The sequence below is a fragment of the Rutilus rutilus genome, assembly GCF_951802725.1.
Source record: "Rutilus rutilus genome assembly, chromosome: 17".
Classification (NCBI taxonomy): domain Eukaryota; kingdom Metazoa; phylum Chordata; class Actinopteri; order Cypriniformes; family Leuciscidae; genus Rutilus; species Rutilus rutilus.
This window is the reverse complement of record NC_140230.1, coordinates 3,942,880-3,957,539: the sequence shown is the minus strand read 5'-3', so window position 1 is coordinate 3,957,539 and position 14,660 is coordinate 3,942,880. Positions and strand designations below refer to the sequence as shown.

General features: G+C 41.4%; 1 protein-coding gene across 1 annotated transcript; it reads left to right on the top strand.

The window, feature by feature from the left end:
• The first annotated feature begins 359 nt into the window (after positions 1-359).
• On the top strand, positions 360-3,625 carry LOC311276523 (piggyBac transposable element-derived protein 3-like). The gene is made up of 2 exons (XM_084386223.1): positions 360-1,295; positions 1,832-3,625. Exon 2 carries the CDS (start codon positions 2,014-2,016, stop codon positions 3,433-3,435), a length of 1,422 nt encoding a protein of 473 aa, XP_084242349.1. The 5' UTR covers positions 360-1,295; positions 1,832-2,013; the 3' UTR covers positions 3,436-3,625.
• The last annotated feature ends 11,035 nt before the right edge of the window (positions 3,626-14,660 follow it).

Below are 14,660 nucleotides of genomic sequence, written 5' to 3'. Positions count from 1 at the left end.
TGCTGCTAGCTAATGTCCGCTCCCTTGAAAATAAAATGGACGAGCTGAGAACAAGGACAACAACACAGCGTGAAATCAGAGAGTGCTGTACTCTGATTTTCACGGAAACCTGGACTACAGATAATACGCCAGATTCAGCCATCCAACTTCAGACCCACTCTGTACACCGCGGAGACCGCACATCGGCCTCGGGGAAGAACAAAGGTGGCGGCGTCTGTGTCTACACCAACAACAGATGGTGTTTAGACACTCAGGTGATGGAGAAACATTGTTCAGTGGACATAGAGGTGCTGATGGTTAACCCTCTACCGCATGGTGTTGCCATATGGCAACATACTCTTTCTGTTCATTTCCTTGCCACGGTCTCTTTAAGAAAACATTCTCGTGTTTTTTGTTGGAATGAGAAGACCTTAGTTTAGCCAATGATGTGCTTTGGTTAAGTCACATGACATGCAGGTTTTTTTTCTGGCGCGATTTCTGACAGACTGCGTCTCTTGTCGGTAGTTTCTGAAAGCAAATTTAAACGTCATTCAGAAACAAGGACCAGCCCATATCACAAACACACAAAAAACGGAAACTTCACCTCAGGTAAGTTATGATGACATATTCACCACTCAAAAAAGTTTTTATGAAATTAGTTTTTGGTAAATCGATCAAATGTCTATGTTGCCAAGCGGCAACACTGTGCAATAGTGGAATGACATTATTGCAATAGTTTAGCTAGCCAGAAAGGTCAGCTGCAATCTGTTAAGCTGTAACAATAACAATATTAATGCCAGTGATATAATGTTTATTAGTCATATGTTAAGGACTGCCTAGGCATTTGTATTATGGAAAAAAAAATCTAATTTAAATGGCATTTTTACTTTTGATTAGATACAGTATGAATACAGATATATCAGTGAGCACTGCCATATTCTATGGCAAGGTAAAGAAGAGAAGGGCAGAACTGGCTCTTCCTGCAGATGAAAGTGAGGATGAGATAGGATTTAGTGACCATGAGGATGATGTGGATTGGACAGTAGATGGGAGCAGTGATGGAGACAGTTCAGGTAAGTTAGCTCAGAAGCAGACAAGACAGGTATTAGTCTAGCAAACAGTGTTAGGTAGATTATTCTGATGCATCTGGATACGTTAGACTTGTTTTTTATTAATTATAATATGTATTGGACCTACTGTATATTGTCTGTCAACACAAACACTGTATTGTTTTGAATACTTTTTAATCCTTTCAGCAGATGAAGAGCTGCAGTTTGAAACTGAAGAGGGAATTGTGCCAGCAACCGAAGAGAGAGGTACATAAATGCTATCTATTGTTATAGAGAACTGTGTGTGTGTGTGTGTGTGTTCATGTTTTTTCTATCCTGGTGGGGGACTTCAACCTGAATGCACACAGACTCATGGGGACTCGTGTCACCGTGGAGACCTAAATTGAGGAAACAAGCTTATAAATCATACAGGATGAGTTTTTTTTGAAAATGTAAAAATGCAGAAAGTTTTGTGTGATGGGTAATATACAGTTTGTAGTGTATACAAACCATTACATCTATGGAGAGTCCCCACAAAGATAGTGAACCAGACGTGTGTGTGTGTGTGTGAGAGTGATGGGTAGGTTTAGGGCTAGGGTTAGTGTAAGAGGAGAGAATATACAGTTTAGTGTAGTGAACCAGACATGTGTGTGTGTGCGTGTGTAGGTTTGTACTTGTGCAGAAAGTGACAAAGAGACAGAGTTATGGGTCAGGTCAAAGAATAGGTCCAGAAATCGAATCATCCGTAGCTTCCTACATGTTTTTCACATAACATTAATGCATGTTTGCTTATGTTTCATTAGATCAAGAAGAGGTTAGAGCTGCCCTGTGCCCACCATTCCAAAAGACGAAGAACCTGAAATGGAGGAAAAAGAGGAGCACTGCTGCCGTTCCAGGATGGAAGGGCAGCCTCCCTCATGCTGACCATGTTAAGGAGCCCATTGCATACTTCAGGGGTCTTCTGAGCAGAAACACAATTGAAAATATGGTGTTCCAGAGCAATCTCTATGCCATCCAGTGTGACCCAACCACGCCCTTGAATGTCACTTTTGAGGAGATAGAGCAGTTCATGGGGATATGCCTTCACATGTCTGTACATGGCCTGCCACATACCCGAATGTTTTGGGGCACAAAGACAAGAGTGGATTGTGTGGCTGACACAATGTCAATGAAAAGATGGGAGGCTATCAAACGCTTTCTACACTTTGCCAACAATGACGAACAGGTGCCTGCTGGACAGCCTGGCTATGACAAGCTGTTCAAAGTGAGGCCACTCCTAACAGCTTTACAGGAGAGTTTTAATCACATCCCAATGGATGAGCACCTATGTGTTGATGAGCAGATTGTACCATTCAAAGGTAAAAGCCAGCTGAAGCAGTACATTCCAATGAAGCCGAAGCGTTGGGGCTACAAGATCTTTGTGCTGTGTGATCGGAATGGCATCGCCTACAATTTTGATTTCTACACTGGTCCAATCACTTCAGCGGAGGGTTTTCCAGACATTGGTGCCAGCGGAAATATTGTTTTGAAGTTGGCCTCGATTGTGGTGCAGTATATGTCCCACAAAATGTTTTATGACAACTGGTTTTGTGGTGTTGATCTTCAGTTGCAGCTTGAGAAAGTAGGGATCCACAGTGTGGGAACTGTAAGACAAAATCGTCTGGCTGGATGCACCTTCACAGAGGACAAGGTTATGAAGACCTACAGACGTGGAACATATGAAGAAAAAGAGACCACACATGACGGTACAGCACTAACAGCAGTGAAATGGTTCGACAACCGCCCAGTTACCCTCCTGAGCACATTTGCAGCAGCCACTCCAACCTCAAATGTGGAGCGGTGGGACAAGAAGAGGAAGGAGGTCATTACAGTGACGCGTCCAAACATCATTCAACTCTACAACGAAAGCATGGGTGGGGTGGATCTCATGGATTCTCTCATTGCTCTTTACCGCACCAAAATCCGCTCAAAGAAGTGGTACCACCGCATTGTGTTTCATATGTTGGACTTGACCACGGTGGAAAGCTGGCTGCTCTACCGCAGAGACTGTAAGGATGTGGGGCTCACACAAAATGCACAACTGAGTCTGCTTGACTTTAAAATTGACATTGCTCACTGCCTTTGCAAAGAAAACAAGGGAGGGCTGAAGCGCAAAGGTAGGCCCTCACAGAGCACTGAATCAGCTTTGGATGGGAAAAAACATCGGAGACCTGCCTGCCCACTGCCACCACAGCCAGTACGACTGGACCAGACCAACCACTGGCCTACCATGGTGTCTCAAAAAGGCAGGTGCAAGTATCCTGGCTGTAAGGGTATTGTTAGGGTGAAGTGCACCAAATGTGAGGTGTACCTGTGCCTCACCTCTGAAAAAAACTGCTTCGTGAAGCTTCATACAGAAAAAAGGTGAAGTTTCAAGGATTATGGGATGGGGGTCATGTTCAGTCTTTCTCTCATAAGATTGGGTAATGTTGAATTTCCATGAACTGCAATGTTTTTATGTAAATGGTTTTATGTCAATGTTGTAAGATACATGATGAACAGTATTATATTTGATATTAACTGTATACATTTGCAATTTAATAATATTAATAAAAAAATTTATGAAATTCAAAGAATATAAAGCATTATTCAGTTAAAAAGAATGGAATAAATAGAATCAGTTGGAAGAATCATTTGTTGGAAAGTATGTATAAGGTGTTGTTTATAAGTACTGTGTTAAAGCTTATTATAGCACAAATTGAATCAACACAAACAACAAAAATATTAACTATAAGTAAATTTACACTTATTCTAAGTCATTTCCACTATTGTATGTTGTTGCCGTATGGCAACATATCATAAAGTACCTTAGAATAATATTTTTTTTTTTTTTAAATTCTACAGCACTTCAAGTTAAGCCATTCTAAGAAAAGAAAAAGAGTCAAATATTTTTTTATATAGGTCTAGCATAATGCGTGCGGTAGAGGGTTAAGTGCAGACCCTTTTATTTACCGAGGGAGTTCAGTGCTGTGTTTCTTTTGGCTGTTTACATCCCGCCGCGGGCGAACCGGACCGCAGCACTCGGACTACTGCACGACACTATCAGCAAGCACGAGACTACGCACCCCGATGCTGTGTTTGTTGTGGCAGGGGATTTTAACCACTGCAACCTTCGGACTGTCCTCCCCAAGTACCATCAGTACGTGAGCTTCCCGACGAGGGACAACAACACTCTGGACCACGTCTACAGCAACGTTAAGGGTGCCTACAAGGCAGCACCTTTTATTACATCCCAATAATAAAATGTGGGTTATATAGATGTGGGTTATTACACCCCACTTCGGACAGTCCGACCACATCTCCGTGTTTCTATACCCATCTTACAGGCAGCTCCTCAAACAGGCTCCCGCAGTAAGTAAAACTGTTAAAGTATGGAACGAAGAAACTGATCTTGTGCTACAGGACTGCTTTAACAGCACTGACTGGGATGTGTTTAAGACTGCTGCTGTGAGAGAGGACTGCACTGTGGATTTAGAAGAATATGCCTCAGTGGTTATTAGTTACATCAGCACATGTATAGACAACATTGTCCCCACCAAGTGCTACAAAACATTCCCAAACCAAAAACCCTGGATAAATTGTGATGTAAGGTCCATGCTGCGTGCCCGTTCCACTGCATTTGCCTCTGGTGACGCTGAGGGCTACAAAAAGGCCAGATACGATCTACGCAGATCTATCAGAGAAGCCAAGAGACAGTACAGAGTGAAGCTGGAGGGATATTATACCACCGCGGATCCCCGGCGCATGTGGCAGGGCCTGAAACACATCACAGATTATCAGCAGAGGAGCAGGGAGGTCACAACTAACCAAAGCATACTACCAGATGAGCTAAATAAGTTCTACGCTCGCTTCGACACCCTCAACACCAGCAGAGGGACTATTCCTACAGGGGCAGCACAGAGCTTTCCACTTACGGTGACATCAGCTCAGGTGCGCAGGACACTGAGGAGAACAAATCCCCGGAAGGCAGCAGGCCCTGATAACATCCCGGGCCGTGCACTGAAGGTCTGCTCAGCGGAGCTGGCTGAGGTACTAACGGACATTTACAATCTATCCCTCTCACTATCTTTTGTACCCACCTGCTTCAAGACCACCACCATTGTTCCCCTCCCCAAGAAAAACACCATAACTTGCTTAAATGACTACCGTCCCATCGCACTCACCTCAATTGTGATGAAGTGTTTTGAGAGGATAATCATGACCCACATTAAAAAGACCATCCCAGACATACTGGACCCCTTACAGTTTGCGTATCGTCGGAATCGCTCTATTGATGATGCAGTAAACACTGCAATCCACACAGCCCTCACACACCTGGAGAACAAGGATACATATGTTCGAATGCTGTTTATCGACTACAGCTCAGCATTCAACACGGTCCTTCCAACCAAGCTGGCTGAGAAGCTCCTCATCCTTGGACTGGCACCTTCCCTCTGCAGCTGGGTTCTGGACTTCCTCACAGACAGACCCCAGACAGTCAGAATTGGTACCCAGACATCAGGTACAAGGACGGTGAGCACAGGGACACCCCAGGGCTGTGTGCTGAGCCCTCTGTTGTACACCCTCTTCACTTATGACTGTGCCCCCACTCAGTGTAACACTACCATCATCAAGTTTGCGGATGACACAACAGTCATCGGCCTGATCACTGGTGGGGCTGAGACAGACTATAGGGAGGAGGTGGCTCAGCTGGTGTCCTGGTGCCACATAAATAATCTCTCCTTAAATGCAGAGAAAACTAAGGAGATGATTATCGACCCGAGGAGGAGGAGAGATCAGCACGGCCCACTTTACATCGGTGAGGCACAGGTAGAGAGGGTGAAAACCTTTAAATTCCTTGGCACCCATATCAGTGAGGACCTCTCCTGGTCTCACAACACCCAGCATATTGTCAGTAAGTCTCAACAACGGCTGTACTTCCTAAGAAAGCTGAGGAAATTTGGTCTGTCCACCAAACTCCTTAGCAACTTCTATAGATGTACAGTGGAGAGCATCCTGACCAATTCCATCACAGTGTGGTTTGGTAACTGCACAGTACAGGAAAGGAAAGCTCTCCAGCGTGTGATTAAAACTGCACAATACATCTGTGGAACAGCTTTTCCATCACTTCAGGACATTTACAAAACCCGGGTCACTAAGAGGGCACACAACATCTTCAAAGACACTACACACCCCCAGCGTATACTGTTCACATTGTTACCTTCTGGCAGACGCTATAGGAGCATGAAAGCCAGAACATCCAGACTTAAAAACAGTTTTTATCCACAGGCCATCAGGCTGTTGAATGACTCAGTCTTTTGACAACTTCATATTCGCACTTTTTGCACTATACTGTGAATGTTCGCATTGTTCAATGTATATGCTTTTATAATGCCTTTTAGTGTCTCTCTGCCAAATGCAAATTCTACACTTGCATCTTTTAAGTATATTGGCCCTCATTTATCAAAAGTGCGTACACCAAATTTCCAGCGTACACCTGGCGTACACCCAAAACCACGGTGACTTTGAGATTTATCAATATGGACGTTGGCGTACGGCACGCTCAAATCCTACGCCAGCTCAGGAGGTGGTGTACGCACGTTTTGAGTGCGGGAATGCGCAGAAAAACAATTCCTAACACCACAAAACGCACTGACAAACTAAAAGATATGATATATTATGACCCACTGTAAAAAAAACAACAACATAGTAATTATAAACTTCAGTGTTTATTTTTGTGCAACATGGACTTCAATGTTTAATTTGTGTGACTTTACCAAAGCATTTGAATTGTAGGCATATGTATTCCTTAAGTTGCGAGCCTGTGCGCTTTACCTGACGTTTCAAGCCTTGTTTATACTTTCGCCTGGCTCCGCAGCGCGAGTCTCCGCAGACTGCGCGCGCACCTCCCCAAACGGACGAGGCGTTTATACTCGACGCGCTCGCCGTTGTACTATTCTTTGAAACGATGGTTAGGCCAGGGTTAGGCCCGGCAGGTGTGCACGGACTGGGTTTAGTAATGAAAGGCTTTCAATGACCAAAAAAATAATTCAGACTGACAAAATAATAAAAATGACATTCTTCTTCTTTTAAATAATAATAATAATAATAATACAAATAATAATAATAACAACATTCTTCTTCTAAATAACAATAAGCGTCATTAATAATAAAAATCTAGAAATCAATTTTGTTTCTTTCCACTTCCCTGGTTTCGCTTTCTCTTTCTCTTTCTCTTTCTCAAAGAAGTTTCTCTTCTTTGCCGTCTTCCGTGTGTCCATGGCGTAAAATGAGGGCGTGGGGGGAGCGGAGACTTGAATATATAGGGGCGTGTTATTCTAATAACGCTCGTTTTCAGCCGCGGCATTTATCAAGCGCAGGTATTGCGTACACTTGGATTTCAAAGGTACGCACAGCTTCATAAATCAGGCGGTGAGAAGAGTGTAAGCATAATCTTACGCCAACATATACGCCCGTTTCTATGCAAGAATGATAAATGAGGGCCATTGTGTGTATATTGTGTATATTGTGTACATTTTATATTTTATATTTGTGGGAACCTTTGCAACTTATGAATTTCATTGCATGGTGTAAACTCTGTGCATATGACAAATAAATATCTTGAATCTTGAATCTTGAAAGGGAGATATTTGCTTTTAAAGAAATTGCTTTTTAAAGGACTACAACAAACGGCTGGTAGGGACTACACGACATTCCTCCCGGGTTAGTGACATCACCAACCCTAGAATTTACATAAACCCCGCCCCCTCAACACGATTTATAGATTATCAAGACAGAATATGGTAATCAATGACTAGAAGATAACTACACATACATTACATAAATTCATCAACTAACCATTCAGAAATGTCCTGTTGCTTCTACATGTTGTCACTTCTTCTAGAGTCTCTCCATCATTGTCTGAATACGATTTGAACATAAAAGGCAAAAAAATTTAATGTTTGAAATTTTCAGTGCATGTCTGTGTGAGTGCGAGCTGTTGAAGCTCCGCCCCCTGTGCCGGGAGCAGCAGCTCATTTGCATTTAAAGGAACAGACACAAAAACGGTGCGTTTTTGCTAACCTTAAAAAAGTGACAACTTTAACATGCTATATAAAAATATCTGCGGGGTATTTTGAGCTGAAACTTCACACACACACACTCTGGGGACATCAGAGACTTATTTTACATCTTGTGAAAAGGGCATTATACCACCCCTTTAAGAGCACAATGTTTACCAGCAGCGAAACACTTTCTTCTCTCCAAATTAAATGTAAATGTCTATAGCATAAGAATACCAACAATACAATGAAACAGCACACTCTTTATTAGAGCCATCTGCAAGTGTTCACTAGAAAGTGCAGAAGCAAGAGTTTCTAATCAGAGCCCGTTTGAAAACAGGTGTTGCTGGTGTGAGATCTTTCATTATATGTCACACTGCTGAAGGTTAATGCCATTAAATGCAAAAAGTCAGTTATAACCTGCAAAATCACAGCACTCGGCCAACAGAAATGCTGTAAGGCAGTGAAGTGAATTTACAAGGTTTAGAAGTTAAAGGGGTTACAGCACTTTTCTGTTGCATCATGGATTTCTGTCAGTTGTTTTTATGACCTGCACTACATTTAGACTTTCAGCAGCCATTTACCAGAGAGTGCATCATTATTCCATTTTGCGCAATCACTTTATAACCCTCACTAAAGTTTTAAGAGAGCAGTCTCTTCTCTGATTAACTATCCACAGACTGGTTTTAATATGGTAGAAAGATGCAGAGATCAAGGTATATCCACTTCATAAGTACGGTTAGCACCACGCTTTTCCATTTCGGTTGCCATTATAGGTAAAAGCTTGTTAATATGTAAATTTGTGCTATAAGGGTATCTTCCTGTCATTAGGGAGTCATCAAACATCCCTTCCACATTATGCTAATGAAGCATGGAAATGACAAAAGCAAGGGAAACAACATTAAGTTAGAATAGAGGCAGAGTGCACAACTTCGCTTAATGTGACACGGACTAGTTTGCAAAAGATACAATCATGGTCTGTAGACATACTGGCTTTCGAGATGAACAAGTTCAGTTGACCCACTGTAATGTGGTGTTTGCATTATTTCTAAGCTGATTAAATGACTCATTAGAGAAACAAGTTTTAATCTGTTTTTTTCCCCTCTCTTTGTAAATAGTGCCTGCTACTGCACAGTGTTTTCAGCGATCTTTTCAGCGGAAAGTGGGACAGGATGCTCAGCATAAGATTAGAAATACATCGGACCGTACATCTTATCTTAATAGTATTTATAGAAAACTTGTATTGTTTTAGCAATCTCAAAAGTCATTTTCGGTTGAGGGACAGACTGAACAAAATGCCCCTTTATACAGGCTTTTTAACCTTTGTCCTATTAAAGGTGACATACTATATCCCTTTTCACGAGATGTAATATAGATATATGGTGTCCCCAGAATGTGTCTGTAAAATTTCAGCTCAAAATATCAGATCATTTATTATAGCTTGTCAAATTTGCCCCGTTTTGGCTGTGAGCAAAAAACGCGCTGTTTTTGTGTGTGTCCCTTTAAATGCAAATGAGCTGCTGCTCCGCCTCCATTCAGACAGACCGATCCTTTACACAAGCTTTAGATCCTCCGGCAATAACAAAACAGGCCAATCTCACTCCTCCAGAATCTCAGGAATAACAGTAGCGAGAGCAGCCTTACGGAGTGACTCAGGAAGAGTTGAACTTTTAGACACACCTGGACGTTTCTGAATGGTTAGTGGACACATTTATGTAGTAGTTGTGGAGTTGCATTGATTCATCTCATCGACTTGCATGTACCGTCATGTTTAACTTTTACACAAGTTAACAGTTCCCTGAGGTCTTTATAAGACAGCTGTGACATGTTTTGTTCTAACAGTGTTCAGTGTTCGTCTGTGCTGCAACGACAGAACAGTTTGCATGCTTTGCTCGAACTTTTGCCATTGCGTTAGAACTTACCAAGGCTTACCAAAACAAAGTTACTGGGTTGTCACTTTTCATGTTTTCTGGGTTGGTAGATGCACGGGGGACCCGATTATAGCACTTAAACATGAAAAAAGTCAGATTTTCATGATATGTCCCCTTTAAAGGGATAGTTCCCCCCAAAATCAGTCATCTTTTATTCACCCTCAATTTTTTATTTCTTCTGCTGAACACAAAATAATATATTTTGAAGAGTGTCAGTAACCAAAAAGTTGAAGGGCCCCATTGACTTCCATAGTATTTATTTTTTCTTCATACTATGGAAGTCAATGGGGTGCATCAACTGTTTGGTTACCCATATTCTTCAGAATAACTTATTTTGTGTTCAGCAGAAGAAATAGATTCATACGGGTTTGGAACGACATGAGGGTGAGTAAATGATGACAGAATTTTCATTTTTGGGTGAAATATCCCTTTAAGAGCTAATCTTGTGGAATAACATTAATAAAGATAAAACAAAAGGAGGGACATGAAATATACTGATTTCATTCTCCAGAAGCAGAGTGCATATAGGGGAGACCGGTAATGGTTGTTGCTTTCACATCTGTAACTTTTGCGCTATTTATCTCAAACTTTAATAATTTTTTTCTCTGCTACACATTGACATTTTGAAATCTAAACCTTGTAAATTAAATATATCTGTAGATTAATTATTACTGTGGGTGTTTATAATGTTTACGGTCAATTTTGCACAGGATTATCAATATAAATATAAATCATTACGATGGTGCGTCTACTGCCGACAAAGGTAATCAAACACTAAATATGTCTGTAATTATGCAGGAAATATTAAACATGCATGGACATATATCTGAGATGATAAGTAGAAAGTGATTTGAATATAATATGCAATAAACATGGACCCTTTTCACATTTCCACTGTTCTCCGAAGCAGAAGTCGTCATCGGCGAGATGGGCTAGTAAACCTCTATAATGGTCTATGGGAGACTTCGGCAAATGTGAATTTACAATAGCAAAACACACAATACATTCAAGTGGGCATTATAATATTTATATAATTTAATCCACTTTTAAATTAATTAATGAACTGACGGAATGCTTTTGGTACAGTTTTTTTCACACCTTTTTTTCAGTTTTTCAGTAACTGATGTATGCAGTTAAAATCAGAGCCCTCCCCCTCGCATGCATGTTACTACCAAACACAAATGACACTCTGTCCCACCTGACCAAGACATTTTTCAAAACATCTTATTTTGTGGTTTAGAGTAAACACTTGGTTGCATGCAAAATATGCTGCATGAGGAGCTCATGTAGAGATTGTCTAGTGAATTTTAATGTTAGCATTTGCACAAATGCATTTGCCTGAAGAATCACTACATATTTACCAGGGTTTAGAATATCTCACATATCTTACAAATATAGGCACCATATCTAGAGGCTATAATATCACAGTGACTTGAGGGTGGATTATTTCTTATTGGGCTAGTAAACAATGACACATGCATATACAGACCCTTTCCAAAAAATTTGAATATCATGGAAAAGTTTATTTATTTCCATAATTCCATTCAAAACGTTAAACTTCCATAGATTATAGATTCAGGGCCCACAACTTAAACGATTTCAAGTATTTAGTTGTTTATTTGTACATAATTTGGGCTTCCAGCTCATAAAACCCACGAAAACAGGATTTAAAAAAATTAGAATACTGTGAAGAAATCAGCCCAAATTGTACAGGGCATGAATGTTTTAAACTGAGTGTCACACACACTACTCATCTACTAAACTCAAAGCACCTGCACAGGTTTTCCCAGGTGTCATAAAATTGCTTCACTTTGGTTCAATTGTCTCAGTTAGGATCAATATGGGGAAGACTGCAGACTTGACAACTGGCCAGAAGACCATCATTGATACCCTCCATAGGATGGGTAAGCCACAAAAGTTCATAGCTAAGGAGGCTGGCTTGTTCACAGAGTGCTGTGTCCAAGCATATCAATGGAAAGTATAGTGGAAGGGCAAAATGTGGCAGGAGAAGATGCACCAGCAAAAGAGCTGACTGTGGGCTTCAGCGGATTATGAAACAGAGAATCCTGCTGGAAAATGAAGTCCGCATCTCCATAATGCTTGTCTGCTGAAGGAAGCATGAAGTGCTCTGAAAATGTCCTGGTAGACGGCTGCGTTGAGTGGACAGCACAGTGGACCAACACCAGCCGATGACCAACACAGACTGTGGAAACTTCACACTGGACTTCAAGCATCTTGGATTGTGTGCCTCTCCATTCTTCCTCCAGACTCTGGGACCTTGGTTTCCAAATGAGATGCAAAATTTGCTCTCATCAGAAAAGAGGACTTTGGTCCACTGTGCTTTATTAAATCCAGAGTCAACGCAGCCGTCTACCAGGACATTTTCAGAGCACTTCATGCTGACTTCATTTTCCAGCAGGATTTGCACCTGCCCACACTACCAAAATAACCAAAACCTGGTTCAATGACCATGGTATCACTGTGTTATTACTGTGTGATTTCATGTAATATTCACATTCTCTGGGATTTTGATTTCGTGGGTTTCATAAGCTGTAAGCCATAATCATCAAAATTATAACAACTAAAGACTTGAAATATCTCACTTTGCATGTAATGAGTCAATATAATATATTAGTTTCACCTGTTAAGTTGAATTCTTGAAATAAATAAACTTTTCCATGATATTACATTTTTTTGGAAAGGGTCTGTGTATATATACACTCACCTAAAGGATTATTAGGAACACCATACTAATACTGTGTTTGACCCCCTTTCGCCTTCAGAACTGCCTTAATTCTACGTGGCATTGATTCAACAAGGTGATGAAAGCATTCTTTAGAAATGTTGGCCCATATTGATAGGATAGCATCTTGCAGTTGATGGAGATTTGTGGGATGCACATCCAGGGCACGAAGCTCCCGTTCCACCACATCCCAAAGATGCTCTATTGGGTTGAGATCTGGTGACTGTGGGGGCCATTTTAGTACAGTGAACTCATTGTCATGTTCAAGAAACCAATTTGAAATGATTCGAGCTTTGTGACATGGTGCATTATCCTGCTGGAAGTAGCCATCAGAGGATGGGTACATGGTGGTCATAAAGGGATGGACATGGTCAGAAACAATGCTCAGGTAGGCCGTGGCATTTAAAGTGTAAGTTGCAGGTTAACCACCACAGCCAATTAATGTGTAAATTAAAGTGCTCTATATGTATATATTTAATTATTTCTGTCTTAAAATGTGTTAAAATAACATTTATTGGGGTTTCTTCAAAGGTAGCGTGTTTTTTCAGTTACTGGGTGATGACGTCACAAGAGGAACTCGCAACCCATACTCTGCTAGATTCTTACTATATTATGGCTGTTTGGAGAACGACTGAGGATGTGGGAAACCATCAAATTCTTTATGGACCACAGCCCTACAATTTTTAACCGGTCAGGCGTGAGAGAGGGGAGCCATGGCACTCAAAGAGTTATTAATGCTTGGTGTGAGGAGAATTAGTGGAGGGCTGGCCAGGTGTCCTGGTGAGTAACGTTAGCTACGTTAGAGCTAGTCTAGCCTGGTGCAAACTTAACCCGGATAATATAACGGAACAAGCAAGTTTTTTCAAAATATTGCCGTCATGTAGAATAGCAAGGAGGGACAACGACTGAAGACATTATATACTTACAGTAAGTCAGTCCAAATCAGAGCTGTAGAGATGCACACACTGCACAGGCACCAATCGCTAGTCTCATTGACGCCTCAAACGTCATGTAATACCCTTCCTCAATCCACGCGTTATCAATTTCTCACGATTTAATTAGCGATGTTTATTGTCAGAAAAGAAAAAGAGAGATCGATCTCCCCATCACTGTGTTTGTGTGGGCTATGCCACCCAGTTGAATCAGCAGTGGAGAGTGTGTGCTGCCATGAGGTGAACGCGTTTTGGAGTTTAGTGGAACAGCTCGACCTGCGACCGGCTGATCTGACGTGCCTGAACCCGGTGCCTGAACCCGTTTGTTTTGCGAATAGCGTATTCTCATTTCAGGCAGGATCACGGTCCCCTTGAAGTCAGCACACACGAGTATGTTTACAATGGAGTTATTTTATCCATAATTTTTTTTATCAAATAAAACATACAACCAACTTGTCTGAAGTTATGTAAGGCGAATATAGCTGCTAGCGTACGGTAACTCTACTAGTGAGTTCCTCTTATGACGTCACGCCCCATCTAGTGGAAGGGAGTGGGAGCGGTTAAAACCACTGTTAAAAGTGCTAACTTTTCATATTATATCAGCATTTTGGTATAAAAAACAATGGTGGGCGGTTCTTATCTTTTATGTTTAATAAACACATTGCATTACTTCGTGAAAAATTTAACCTGCAACTTACACTTTAAACGATGCCCAATTGGCACTAAGGGGCCTAAAGTGTGCCAAGAAAACATCCCCCACACCATTACACCACCACCACCACCACCAGCCTGCACAGTGGTAACAAGGCATGATGGATCCATGTTCTCATTCTGTTTACGCCAAATTCTGACTCTACCATCTGAATGTCTCAACAGAAATCAAGACTCATCAGACCAGGCAACATTTTTCCAGTCTTCAACTGTCCAATTTTGGTGAGCTCGTGCAA